The sequence below is a fragment of the Gobio gobio genome (assembly GCF_949357685.1).
Source record: "Gobio gobio genome assembly, chromosome: 24".
Classification (NCBI taxonomy): domain Eukaryota; kingdom Metazoa; phylum Chordata; class Actinopteri; order Cypriniformes; family Gobionidae; genus Gobio; species Gobio gobio.
Window position 1 is genome coordinate 11,187,387 of NC_137120.1, and position 14,112 is coordinate 11,201,498.

The following is a 14,112-nucleotide window of genomic DNA, read 5'->3' on the forward strand; positions in this document are numbered from 1 at the left end:
TGTCTCATGGTCTGGTGCGGTGTCTCTTCAAGCACTTCAGGGAATGTGGAACCACAGGATGAGACCCTGTTGTTATCAGGGGTCTGTTCTTCGTATGTGGCTAACTCAGTTAGCTGGATTTGATTGTTGATGATTTGGCATGATCTTGGATTGTTTGGTTCTTCGAAGCTCATCCTGGACTTGCTGTCATAGCAACAGGTCCGTAAACTCAAACCTGCTCTGGAGCGGCTCATTTCATGTAAACAGGATTAGATTGGATCTAGAGGTGATACTTAAAATCTGTCCCAGCCACTGCTACTTTATTACAAGAGTTCATTACTGAACCTGGGGCAATAATAATTTTAAATAATAATAATATAAAAATAATATAAAAATGAGTATTTAAAAATAATATTATAATACTATAATGTTGTGTATAGTACTATACATACAGCCACTTGATTGAGAGATTTATTTGTGATGGAATATATTATCATTTTATCAGAGGTTTACACACGTACAGTTAAAATCCAGGTGGCTTTTTTAATGATATGATGTCATTACGTTGCTGTCTTGCCACCAGCCAATCGCTGCATTGCTGATCGTGGTTTTGAGTATCTGCCCTCTTCAGGGAACACAAGAACGTGCAGTAATGTCAGATAACTTAATCCAGATATTTTAATCCAATCCTCAAATTTGTTTGAAGAACCAAATTATCCAGAGATCAGTGATCACGATTAAAAGATCTGGGATCTGTCAAATCATCTCAGATGTGTTAAGCGAGGTACGAAGAACGGACCCCAGCTGTTGAAATGTTATCTCTTGCAGTAGAAGATTCTGAGGAGCTTCCATCCCATTTTGTAAACGTTTCTGCATTTGTGTGTGACCACAGCTTCCTGCCAACCCGCTTTGGTAGCCTTGTGGACAATGCCCTGGTATACATTTCAGGTTTTGTGTTTTTCTGTGATGTGTGCCATGCTAGCTTTTCAAGGGTTTTAGCTCTAACCCCTGGTGACCCTACAAAGGATGACTGATTATAGATGATTGATGGTTAATATATAGCCTTTTGTTATTGTTGTTATTATTATTATTATTATTATTATTATTATACCAATACTATTATTGTACTTACCAGTCACTATTTAATTTACTATTTTTATTATTGTCTATATTATTCTGCAATTTATATTACATTGTATTTGCTATTATTATTATTATTATCATTATTATATTATACCACTTGCGATTATCAATCTATTATAGTTATGATGGTAAATTATTGTACTATTCACTAGTGACTATTTAACTATGTTTTATTATTGTCTCTATTCTGTAATTGATATTTCATATTCTATTGCTATTATTATAGTATTATACAAACTATGCTATTATCAATATATTATAGTATTGTATTTTGATATTATATAAGTATACTATTCATTATTTTATTTGCCGTATATTTGCTATTTTTTTATTGACTATACACTATTTACTATTACTTCTCATTTTATCATGTATTTACTATTTGCATTGCAGTGTAGTTGTACCATATCATATGTATAAAGGATCCATGAGTTATCTTTGTTATTGTATATCTGTAAATATCTATCATTTTAGTGCTATAAAAAAAAACAGAAAGCAGCCTGCCAGTGTGATTTGTATTTGCCAATGTTTCATTTTCTCAATGACGGTCAATTCTAAGCACAAGAAAAGCAAAAATCGGTTAAATACAGAAAATGCTTTTTCCACAATAAGAAAACTTTATTTCATTTAATGTGAAAATTGAATTATATCTCAGTATGGGCGTCTTCATAATTCTTATTCAAGTATAACAATCCAAATGCATTACAAGCCTTTGACAATTCCTTATTAAAATTTTATAAGTCTAACTATCAAGATTTTAAGTAACTATAGAACATAACTTTTAGTATACCACGTACATCATAAATCGGTTGATAAATGTAAACGTTTTTGTTTTTATCCAGAAAAACCGCAGCTCACCCGTTTACTTGCATGTGTTTACAGTGCAGTCTTGCCCTCAGCAATATGGCGGACGCGTTGACGTATTGCAGCAACGTTCTAAAGCGACCAATAGGGCGTCTATGTATTTATTATGTCTATGGTGCACATAACTGATGATGATTGGTGGGTGGGAGACAAAGTTGAAGTTGATAGGTTGAGTTCACACCTATTTTTTTCACGGTCTATGGTTCACACACACACACACACACACACACACACACCATTGACGCACACGCATATGCACATTCAGCGATGGTCCAACGACTTCAAAGGTAGCTTTCGCAAACTGGAAGTATAAGCGCTACTTTTCCCTCGTTGAGGTGAAAGGTAAGAATATTTATGTAACATGCAACTTATGCCCAGGAAGAAAGAGTCTCTCCACGCCGGTGGCAAGTCATTCTGAAACGCCTCACATCATCACAGCCACAAAATTAGTGGCTAAAAACCCAGGTGATAACGTGAGCTCCACTACCAAAGGAAAGTATAGTACTGATAATATTTACACAATATTTACACTATAGTAGGCCTACTGATAAAATTTACAATAATGCATTGAATATGATAGGTGTCTCACACTGTCCCACAGCAACATTACAATAGTGTACATTAATGTACAATGTTTTATAATAATAATTTATTCTATTTAGTGTCCAATTCATTCATTTAACATGTATTACGGTGGCCGAGAGAGCTCAACGCGCTGCAAATGAAGAAAACACATGCAAATAGAAAAAACACCAGCAAATAAAGAAAACATCTTCATCAGTTTTACAACACATGCGCAGCAAAAGTTCACAACACATTCAAATAGAGAAACGCGCTGCAAAAGTTCACAACACATGCAAATAGAGAAACGCGCTGCAAAAGTTCACAACACATGCAAATAGAGAAACGCGCTGCAAAAGTCAACAACACATGCAAATAGAGAAACGCGCTGCAAATACTCACAACACATGCAAATAGAGAAACGCGCTGCAAAAGTCCACAACACATGCAAATAGAGAAACGCGCTGCAAAAGTCCACAACACATGCAAATAGAGAAACGCGCTGCAAAAGTCAACAACACATGCAAATAGAGAAACGCGCTGCAAATACTCACAACACATGCAAATAGAGAAACGCGCTGCAAAAGTCCACAACATATGCAAATAGAGAAACGCGCTGCAAATACTCACAACACATGCAAATAGAGAAACGCGCTGCAAAAGTCCACAACATATGCAAATAGAGAAACGCGCTGCAAATACTCACAACACATGCAAATAGAGAAACGCGCTGCAAAAGTCCACAACATATGCAAATAGAGAAACGCGCTGCAAATACTCACAACACATGCAAATAGAGAAACGCGCTGCAAATACTCACAACACATGCAAATAGAGAAACGCGCTGCAAAAGTCCACAACATGCAAATAGAGAAACGCGCTGCAAATACTCACAACACATGCAAATAGAGAAACGCGCTGCAAATACTCACAACACATGCAAATAGAGAAACGCGCTGCAAAAGTCCACAACATGCAAATAGAGAAACGCGCTGCAAATACTCACAACACATGCAAATAGAGAAACGCGCTGCAAATACTCACAACACATGCAAATAGAGAAACGCGCTGCAAAAGTCCACAACATATGCAAATAGAGAAACGCGCTGCAAATACTCACAACACATGCAAATAGAGAAACGCGCTGCAAAAGTCCACAACACATGCAAATAGAGAAACGCGCTGCAAATACTCACAACACATGCAAATAGAGAAACGCGCTGCAAAAGTCCACAACACATGCAAATAGAGAAACGCGCTGCAAAAGTCCACAACACATGCAAATAGAGAAACGCGCTGCAAATACTCACAACACATGCAAATAGAGAAACGCGCTGCAAAAGTCCACAACACATGCAAATAGAGAAACGCGCTGCAAAAGTCCACAACACATGCAAATAGAGAAACGCGCTGCAAAAGTCAACAACACATGCAAATAGAGAAACGCGCTGCAAAAATTCATAACATGCAAATACAAAAACGCAGCTGCAAATAGGCCTGCTCATAATGCACATACGATCAGAATGTTAAAATAAACAAACAAACACCTTTCAGGTGCACCCCACCGAAGACTAATGTTCGTCATTTGTTGGTGTTCCATTATAACACTTTCGTTTTGGTATGCCAGTCCCGGCGCCACGACAAACGATTTGGGGTATTATTTTGTGTTAAAAAATATTATTAATAATAAATAATATATATTTTTTATAATTTACTTGATTTTATGACTCAAATCCCAATTAATTATTCACTGCAGAAAGTGAAACTAAAAGTCAGCGATGAGAGCTCTTCAACATGTTCTGATAACACTATTTAACCTAAAATTATGTATTAATATTTCCCTTGTGGCCCATAGTTAAAAGAAATGAGAACAGATAGGTGTTATACAAGTTTATTTTTTATTTTTTTTAATGAGGAGTTAGCTAATCTTACAGCGTGTCAGTTATGTGATGCACTATAAATTATTGTAGTGCAAATTAAAATATTAATTTAACTCTAAAAGTAGCCTAATCATCATCATCATCATCATCATTCAGATCATCGCAGAAAGGGCCAGTTCGCCGGGCCTGGAATGTGTTGCAGCGCGTATTTGCATGTGTTGTGGACTTCTTGCTGCGCGTTTCTCTATTTGCACGTGTTGTGGACTTTTTGCAGCGCGTTTCTCTATTTGCATGTGTTGTGGACTTTTTGCAGCGCGTTTTTCTATTTGCACGTGTTGTGGACTTTTTGCAGCGCGTTTCTCTATTTGCATGTGTTGTGAGTATTTGCAGCGTTTCTCTATTTGCATGTGTTGTGGACTTTTTGCAGCTCGTTTTTGTATTTGCATGTGTTGTGGACTTTTTGCAGCGCGTTTTTGTATTTGCATGTGTTGTGAACTTTTGCAGCACATGTGTTGTCAAACTGAAGAAGATGTTTTTTCTATTTGCATGTGTTTTCTTAATTTGCAGCGCGTTGAGCTGTCTCGGCCACCGTAATATCTAATATTGGGGGCATCCAAGTTATTTGACATATTTGAACATTTGGGAAAAAAAAAAAAAGCAACGTAATTACTTTCCCTGGTAATTAGTTACTTTTATAATGATGTAACTCAGTTACTAACTCAGTTACTATTTGTAAGTAGTAACTAGTAACTATAACTAATTACTTTTTTAAAGTAACGTGCCCAACACTGCAAATAAATAAAGATTTAGCGTTAATCTGTGCCTCGCCCTAAAGATGGTGGGGACCAGGTGACATTTGCGGTAAGGGGCAGAAGAAAAAACTTCCGTATCTCCCGCAGCGTTGAGTGTTTTTTTTATTATATATACTTTGGCTGTAATCGCGGACCATTATGAGATTGAATGGGTGCACTCAATAATACTATGGTTTTCGACACCTAACGTTACAAGCCATCTCATATTACACTAGTATGGCGATTCGGACACGATAACTATCCTAATAATTTAATATGGCCAGCTTCTGTTTCCAGTCAAAATAATACTGTCTTCATAATAATAAGCAGGGGGGTAACGTTATTCCCGAAAGCAAGGTTAATCACCTTGAACTCTTGGTTGATTAACCCAAATATTGCTTACTCCAGGTTGGCAGGTTCCGAAAACGCGTCCTCTACTCACACGAGACATTTTCTCACCATGGAAACTGACGCTAAGAAAAAGCGCGCCATTCTACTTCTTTCTTCTTCTTTTGTTTAATGGCGATTTACATAACCTGTTTAGTGCACATCGCCACCTATTTGATGGTTGTGCAATAATTTTTTTCAGTCTTTTCGTTTAATAAGAAATATTGTAATCTTTGAATGTTTCTCATATCCTGGATTATGTCTCTGTATTAAAGAGTAAATGGTCATATTTATGATTAAAGTAGAAGTTGTAAGTTGCAAAAGCTGTTTGTACACAGTCCATCCAACAGATCACACCATGTTTCAGAGGAAATCAGACCGCAGGTTTCAGCTTGACTCAGACGTCGAGCTGTTCGTGTGTCACCTCAGTAAGACTGGCATTGAGAGATGGGAGATGATGTTACCTGTTTTATCATTCACTACATCTAAATGATCGTGGACCATTTTAAAATCCATAATCTTTATTTTACCATGAATTTTAGGAAGATTTACACAATATTACACTCTTTTGCTTTTACTTAGCACAGTCAGACAACTACTATTATATTTATGAGTGTTAAGTGATAAAAAAAGAATGTTTTTCGCTATTAAGAACATTTAGAGTCTCAATAAGATCTAGGAGAACGTTTATATGGAATGATATATACAGAGCTTGTGCGTGTGCATTAGAAGGGTTAAACTCTGTTGTGGGAGGATTCACACCAGCTTGAGTGTTTCCAGCGGATGGTCTTAGATCAGAGTTTTCACACAATGACCGCAGAAGAAAATGTTCCACGTGCTTGTTTCCTTCTGTTTGTGCTTGAGGCATCTTGGTAAGTTATAAAAACATCTTTATGACTTAATATTACATGATCTATTTCTACTATTCAAATTAGGGATTTGCATTTGCTTTTCTTCTAAGATCAATTATATCAAACTGAGATTTACTTTATATTCTGTGTTAATGTCCCACATACACAACTATGAAAGGAGGAAACATGATTAGAATTTAACTTGTTTTACAAATGTGAGATGAAACATCACACATTTATTTTGCTCTACAGGAGATAACTTTAAAAACACATTAGAGATGAAAGATCGTGCTCATCTGTCTGAAGTGACTTTTCATATTTTGTGTCTCTGCTGTTTTTCAATTCACATTTAAATGTTGCAAACTGATTTCAGGGTTTCAAACCAACAAGAAATTATTCATGTTCTCCAGGTGTGTTTGGTTCTGAGACAAATGAAATACAGTCAGTGTCAGTGATGGAGGGAGATTCTGTCATGCTAAACACTGATCTTACTGAAATACGTGAAGACGACACACTGTGGAATTTTGGAGCTGAAAACTCTCTCATAGCTAAAATCAATAGAAAGTCTAATATTTCATCCACATATGATGTTCCTGATGGGAGATTCAGAGACAGACTGAAGCTGGATCATCAGACTGGATCTCTGACCATCACAAACATCACAACTGAACATGCTGGAGATTATCAACTAGATACAAGTACAGAGAAACTGACATCAAAAACATTCAGAGTTTCTGTCTATGGTGAGTAGAGACATCATTTGTCCAAATGTTTACTTATTCTTGTTTTATTTTACTTGAACTATTAAGAATGTAAAAATATTTAAGATTTCACTGAGATGACAAACACTCAATAACTGTTATTACACTAAACATTCACTCAGCGCATTAAACCAAGCATTTTTTTTAATCAAGTTTATCCATATTCTGTTTTATTCCCTCATGTTTTTGCAGCTCGTCTGCCTGTTCCAGCCATCAGCAGTAACTCTTCACAATGCTCTTCATTATCATCATCATCATCATCAAATTGTTCACTGGTGTGTTCATCAGTGCTGAATGTGAGTCATGTGACTCTCTCCTGGTACAAAGGAAACAGTTTATTGTCCAGCATCAGTGTGTCTGATCTCAGCATCAGTCTCTCTCTACCTCTGGAGGTGGAATATCAGGATAAAAACACCTACAGCTGTGTGCTCAACAATCCCATCAGCAACCAGACCAGACATCCCGACATCACTCAACTCTGTCACACATGTGCAGGTACGTCAGCACGGCTGATATATGTGTGTTTTGTTGTAGATCATACTGAATAATTCATTCTTTATAATTACAGCACCGGACACACATTCTTCTTCACACTCTCCAGTCTCTCTGATAGTGCTGATCTCTGCTGGATCTCTGTTGATTGTATCTGCAGTCGGGATCTTCTGCTTCTGCTGGAAACATAGAAAAACTGACCAAGAAGGCAAGTGTTGCCAGCTTATAAGAAAGAATTGGGAAAAGGATGTTTTTTTTTTTTTATGTATTTTTTTTATTTGTTATTATAGATGTTGACGATGAAACTGTTCAGAATAGAGATAATGAAGAGATCACTTACGCTAATCCAACATTCTACAAACGAAATGCACAGAATCTGGTGAGTTCATTTTTGTGTATGTATTTTTTTGGTTTATATGATGAGCTTACACATACACATATATTAATAAAAACACTAGATGAGTTTTTAGTCTTCTGCGTTGCTCTGCTTTGGGTTCAGTATCAGTGGTTCGTAACTGGTAATTATTTTCTGATAGCAGACGGCAGACTTTTAAAATGAAGAGGATGTTGTTGATGTCAATAATTTGTGTGTCCAATCAAACTGTATAGTATTTGGGGCAATATCTTTGGTTCAGTTCATTCCTTTGTCTAATAATAACACAATATTTGGCAACGTTATCTCTCTTGGCTTTTGGCTTTCTCAGTTGGGGACACTAAATATTCACCTATATTACTGATCAGCTCATTTAAATGATCACAAAGTCATAATTAAGAGATACAATTTTGAAAATATGATTTTAAATGTCCTCATTAGATAAAAAAGTTGAAAATATGATTTTAAAACTCATAATAGTGAGATAAAAAGTCGAAAATACGACATGCTAAGATAAAATGTTGACAATATGATTTTAAAAGTACTCATTATTAGATAAAAAGTCAAAAAATATGACATTATAAGTCATTGTGAGATGAACAGTTGAAACTAGGACAAAAACATTCTGAGACTTTTTTTACATTTTGGATTTAAAGTCAAAATTATGACGTAAAAATCTAAATTATGATTAAAAGTCCTAATTTTGAGATAAAAAGCTGAATCTAAATAAAACAAAGTCTAAATTATGACCAAAACACCCACTAAGACATTTAAGAGATGAAATCATGCTTGTTATTTTTTTTAAATGCGCTTTTAATTTTCACACTTATAAGAAAAACATTTACATTATTGTTTTCATTTTGTGCAGTATCTTTACATGTTTTTACATTTTGAAATCAGTTTTTACAACAGAAATTAATCAATCTAAAACCTACTTTAGCTTTTCATCTAAAACAAAATGAATTTCCTATTATCACTGTAAAGCTGCTTTGAAGCAATCTGTGTTGTGAAAAGCGCTATAGGAATAAAGGTGACTTGACTGTTTGATATAGCACAATGAGATTTAAACTATGCATTTACAAAAAAAGTAAATCATTTTATGTCAAATTAAATTAATTTTTAATTAGTTAATGTAATTCTATTTTTTTATCTTGTGATTTTTTTTTATTTTTATTTTTTTTTACAGACAGCTAGAGAGGAGAATCACACGGAGTATGCGGTTGTCTGCGTAAGATGATGAAACTTTCCGAGTCGCTTTTGGATTTAGCATGACATTATGGTATAAAAACCAGCTCAGTTTGAGAGTGAAACCTGCTGTGGTCTTGTTATACAGACATGCGATTTGGTCTGTTGCTTAAAAATACAACAGGTTGCATTTTTTAACTAGTGAACTTGAGAGGAAATGTTGGAGGTGTGAATAGCATGTGGTTGAAGGCCTTTTTCCATTTCTGCTAATGTGAAACTAAACCGTTTACTACTACAATGCAACAGTGACAGAATATTCTCTCAAATCAAACTGTAATTTAAAAGGGTCCTTGTTATGTCTGAAAACGTTCAGTATTGGGTCCTGTTGGACTCTGTTATGTTATACACTGCTTGTGACAGGTTACGGTGCCTTTAAGGCTGACAGCAGTGGTTTACGGCTAAAGGTCGGAAAACGGGAGGTTGGTGGTATTGAAGTAAAGTGATATGAACGAAGTTACACGTGTGGTTATTGAGTCCTACACAAACACAACAGTCCTATAATGCCCCTTTTTACAAGATATAAAATAAGTCACTGATGTCCCCAGAGTGTGTATGTGAAATTGTAAAAATGTCCCCCTCAAAACGGCCCTGCTCGTGAGGTAGTACTTTTTCAAAGTTCAGGAACTTTCGTGGGTGGGCGCTGAACATGCTGATTGGTCATTTTATCTCAACCTAAAAGAGTTGTTTACTATTCAAATCAACAATGGAGTTTAAAAAACATGACTGATTATCTGATGACTAGGTTCAGGCTTTATTAAGCTTATATGCGGAGGACGAAATGCAGTGGGAACTGGAAGTCGCCTGCAGTATCTTCACGGTACTTTAGACCGTGATGGAAATGCAAACAGCTACAGGTCTGAGGGAAAAAGAGTTCCTGGGACAAATTGTTCCGGGTAATTTCGGTGGAAACGGGGCTTATGATAGAGACTCAAGAAAAATTGACAACATGTAGAATGAGACAGAACGTTTCTGAATGGTTAGTTGATGAATTTATGTAGCTGATGTGGAGTTAACTATCATCAAGTCATTGATTTGCATGTTCTGTCATGATAATCTATAAATGGCTCGTGTGGGAACTGTTGTCCTTCAGAGCAGAGAATATCTGCTGCATGAAGATAGAACAGGTATAGTTTAGTTTAATTATGGTCATAACTTATGTTGTCATTTTGCTTTTATGCTATTGCATTTGTGTTACGTACTGTATTGCAGACTCACAAATGTGCGCTACTACAACAACTCTTCCTCTTCTCAACATGGCCTCTGCAGTTCAACAACACTTTCTTCAATATGCTGTCATTTTAATAAACACTATCCAGAAATGCACAAACTTTTGAGGAAAACTTTGCTCTGACAACACATTCCTGTCAAGTGTGATACCCTACATACAAGACCCTGCTTTTAACCACACTTTTACTCCCCAGGGATTGGGGTTTTCATTGTATTGCTTCAGTTTAAGGCCACAATGTACAAACTGATATGACGTCGTTTTGAACTAAAACAGGTCAAAACGAAGTTCATTTTGTGTTCGTTTCACGAGTTCAAACCAGCCTGCCAAAGCGAACTTACCAGATAAATTCCCTACAGCTGGTAAAGACCTTTGAACTCCCATTGGTCCGTGGCGATTACTAATAGGTGTGTGTGTACTGAGGCTCAGCCTTCTTTTGTGTGGAACTCTTCTGTGGTTCATTTTTCCTGTCCAGTCCGTAGAGGTCAGACGTCGGGTAAAAACACAAACACACTGGAGAGTCGCTTTATAGTAGCCTAGAAAATGAAGTTCTGATGAAACAAGACACTGACACTGTTTTTCATGTTTGACACGGTAGAGATATTGTATAAACTGATACAGGTGCTGGTCATATAATTAGAATATCATCCAAAAGTTGATTTATTTCACTAATTCCATTCAAAAAGTGAAACTTGTATATTATATCCATTCATTAGGCCTACACACAGACTGATACATTTCAAACATTTATTTCTTTTAATTTTGATGATAATAACAGACAACTAAGGAAAATCCCAAATTCAGTATCTCAGAAAATGTGAATATTGTGAAAAGGTTGAATATTGAAGAAACGTGGTGCCACACTCTAATCAGCTAATTTACTCAAAACACCTGCAAAGGCCTTTAATGGTCTCTCGGTCTAGTTCTGTAGGCTACACAATCATGGGAAGACTGCTGACCTGACAGTTGTCCAAAAGACGACAATTGACACATTGCACAAGGAGGTAGGGATGGGGAAATGAAGCCTCATGAAGCAGCGAGGCTTTCCCCTGACTGTTCCGGGAAAAGATTCGAAGCTTCAAGAGTGTCGAGAACAGCGCCATCTGGTGCTTATTTAAAATAAAGCAGCCAGAACCCTGTGGAAGAATCTCTGTCAGATGAAGCAACCACAACACACTCCCATCGTTTCAATGTTATGTGTACAAATAAAAGCCTTACACGTTTGTGTTTAATTTCCTCGCCTCACCTCGCCTGCAGTTCAGCCGAGACTATGCGGCTGCAGTGAGGGGAGGAGTGAAAAAAGTGCAGGCAAGCCGGACAGTTCTCTCTTCTTCTCGTAGTGGATCCGACACCTGCGAGATCAAAGGCGGATATCGCGGGATTCACACTCGTGCGCTTTGTTGCTGATAAACTGGATGTAATTTAAGTTCTGTTACTTTTATATGAAAATAAATATTATGAACAAGACACCCAAAGTGTTTGTTATTATACAAAGACGTGTTTATCAATCATTTTTACTTTAATTAGGCCTACATACATGTTTATATATATATATTTTTATAAATATGACAACAATCACATAACCCACAGAGAGATCGCTTTTAGAGAGTTTGGGAATATTCACACATAAAAACATGATCTCAGAGTTTTAAAATCAAACATTTAAAAAAAAGAACCATAATAAGCATTAAGCTGTGTCGTCAGCAAGTCGTTTCCCATCATGCTTTTGCTCCGCGCAGTCGGTGGAGAGCAAATGCGCTCGACTGCAGAATCCAACACATCCGCCTTTCGCTCGCGAGAGTTTTTTGACATACGTCAGCATGACATCAGAGCAAGGCGGACTGCCCTCGGACACTTTTCTAACCGGAATGCATCTCGCGCTGATCACCGGTGATCGGTTCTGCGCAGATTCCGCTCATCTCAAACAAGCCTATTGTCTCGCATGCGCGATACGCGCATCGAAGCTTCAGTGTCATACGTAACATCACTATCATATGGAAACTGTAACGGCACAAATTTGCGCTGTCTTTAAGAGTCTGAAATAGACGTTGCTCAATCAAATAATATACACACATCATGACGCGACTACTTTATTTCCGAGATGATGCATGGCAAACTTTGAATTGTAATACAATATATAGAGGCTTGTATTACGCTGCATATCGTGTGATTTTAGGTCAATGTTTTGGCTGTACGTCAATGATGCCCTCTGCTGGTAGGGAATAGTAAGATGGCCGCTCGAGCGCTTCCGGTGGCTTCACCGCCTGACGGCAGTTTAGAACGCAATGAGCTATCCAGTCATTTATATAGATCAGTGTTCCTGACCCTTTTCTTACATGTAATTGATGCTTCTGTTGAATATTTACTTTATAGAAATGTAACATTAGTGTCTTCAAAGTTCATTAGCATCTCAACCGTTTTCAGAACAGGTAAGTTAACGTTAACGTAAGCTCTTGTTTATAAAAGTTTTTCAAATATTTATGGTAGATGACAGGTTTTGATAGTTTTTGTAAAGGTTTTGCTGCCAATTGCATGGGTCATTAGAAGTTGGCTAATTCATTTACAGTAACATTAAAGGTAGGGTAGGTAAGAATGATCTAAAACACTTTTGTCCAAATTTGTTTAAACTTTTCTTTATATGTCAATACATAATTAAAATGTAAGTTCTCTGTAAAAGAGAGTATACAAATCGAGTGACTCTAGACTTTTTAATCTGCAATTAATACCGCTCATTATTTTCGTCCGGGACGAAACAAGTGATTGGCTTGGGCGACTGTCACTCTCTCTCGCTACCATGGCTACCACCCCTTTTGCTACAGGATCTGCCCACATGCGCGCACCCGTTTGATTGGAAGAGTTCAAGAGGCTGTATTTCTGCTGGACAGGTAATCTTTCATTTTGATTATACATTTTTTTGGTTAATGTTTTCATGAAGCATGTATCACTAGCACACGTAGCTGCCTAATATAGCTAACATAACATTACTTAGCATAAAGTTACAATGTTATACACTTAGCGAGCCATTAGAGATGATAAATACTCAATATGCCTAGCTCAAGTTGATCGCTCTCGTGTTGAATTTCGCCAAATGTAACTTTAGATAACAAAATCATGTGTAAAAGCTAGTACACCGCATCCAGGAACTTTTTTAGAACCAAGTTAGCTTTAGCTACTACCCTCTGTCTAAACTCTTTTACCATGTTCACCGGGAACTTTACCTGCACGTTTTTTTCCGCCTTTGGTTTGTTTTTATATTCTCTACCTATGTTTACTGATGTTTTTATCTTGTATCTGTGTGTGTCAGACACTGTGTTGTGTGTGTATTTTAAACTTTACCAGTTTCCGTTCTAGCTTTAGTGAGTACTAAAATACATTTGTTTATATTCATAATGATAAAGTTAGATTTTTGATTACATGTGATTCTGAAATGTCGATACATGCTCTCCGCTCCTTCTTCTCCACTCGTCTCAGGTAAATAATAGTGATGTCCGGTTCGCGAACGAATCGTTCTTTTGAACCGGTTCTTTTTAGTGAACCGGTCGAACTAGTTCACTCCACAT

The 14,112-nt window shown here is 36.8% G+C and overlaps 1 protein-coding gene across 2 annotated transcripts; it reads left to right on the top strand.

Annotated features, from left to right (window-relative positions):
- The first annotated feature begins 6,027 nt into the window (after nucleotides 1-6,027).
- LOC307120667 (SLAM family member 9-like) lies at nucleotides 6,028-9,778 on the top strand. Of its 2 annotated transcripts, none has more exons than XM_079807790.1 (6): nucleotides 6,028-6,477; nucleotides 6,867-7,199; nucleotides 7,410-7,712; nucleotides 7,786-7,917; nucleotides 8,000-8,088; nucleotides 9,269-9,778. In XM_079807790.1, exons 1-6 carry the CDS (start codon nucleotides 6,432-6,434, stop codon nucleotides 9,317-9,319), a joined length of 954 nt encoding a protein of 317 aa, XP_079663916.1. In that variant the 5' UTR covers nucleotides 6,028-6,431; the 3' UTR covers nucleotides 9,320-9,778. The 2 variants fall into 2 exon arrangements, with proteins under 2 accessions (XP_079663916.1, XP_079663917.1); XM_079807791.1 differs by having other exon boundaries at nucleotides 6,397-6,477; nucleotides 6,830-7,199.
- The last annotated feature ends 4,334 nt before the right edge of the window (nucleotides 9,779-14,112 follow it).

Coding starts and splice junctions, on each gene's coding strand:
- LOC307120667 (XM_079807790.1), top strand. CDS start 6,432: ATGTTCCACGTGCTTGTTTCCTTCTGTTTGTGCTTGAGGCATCTTG. Junction 7,200..7,409: donor ATTCAGAGTTTCTGTCTATG/GTGAGTAGAGAC, acceptor ATGTTTTTGCAG/CTCGTCTGCCTGTTCCAGCC. Junction 7,918..7,999: donor TAGAAAAACTGACCAAGAAG/GCAAGTGTTGCC, acceptor TTGTTATTATAG/ATGTTGACGATGAAACTGTT.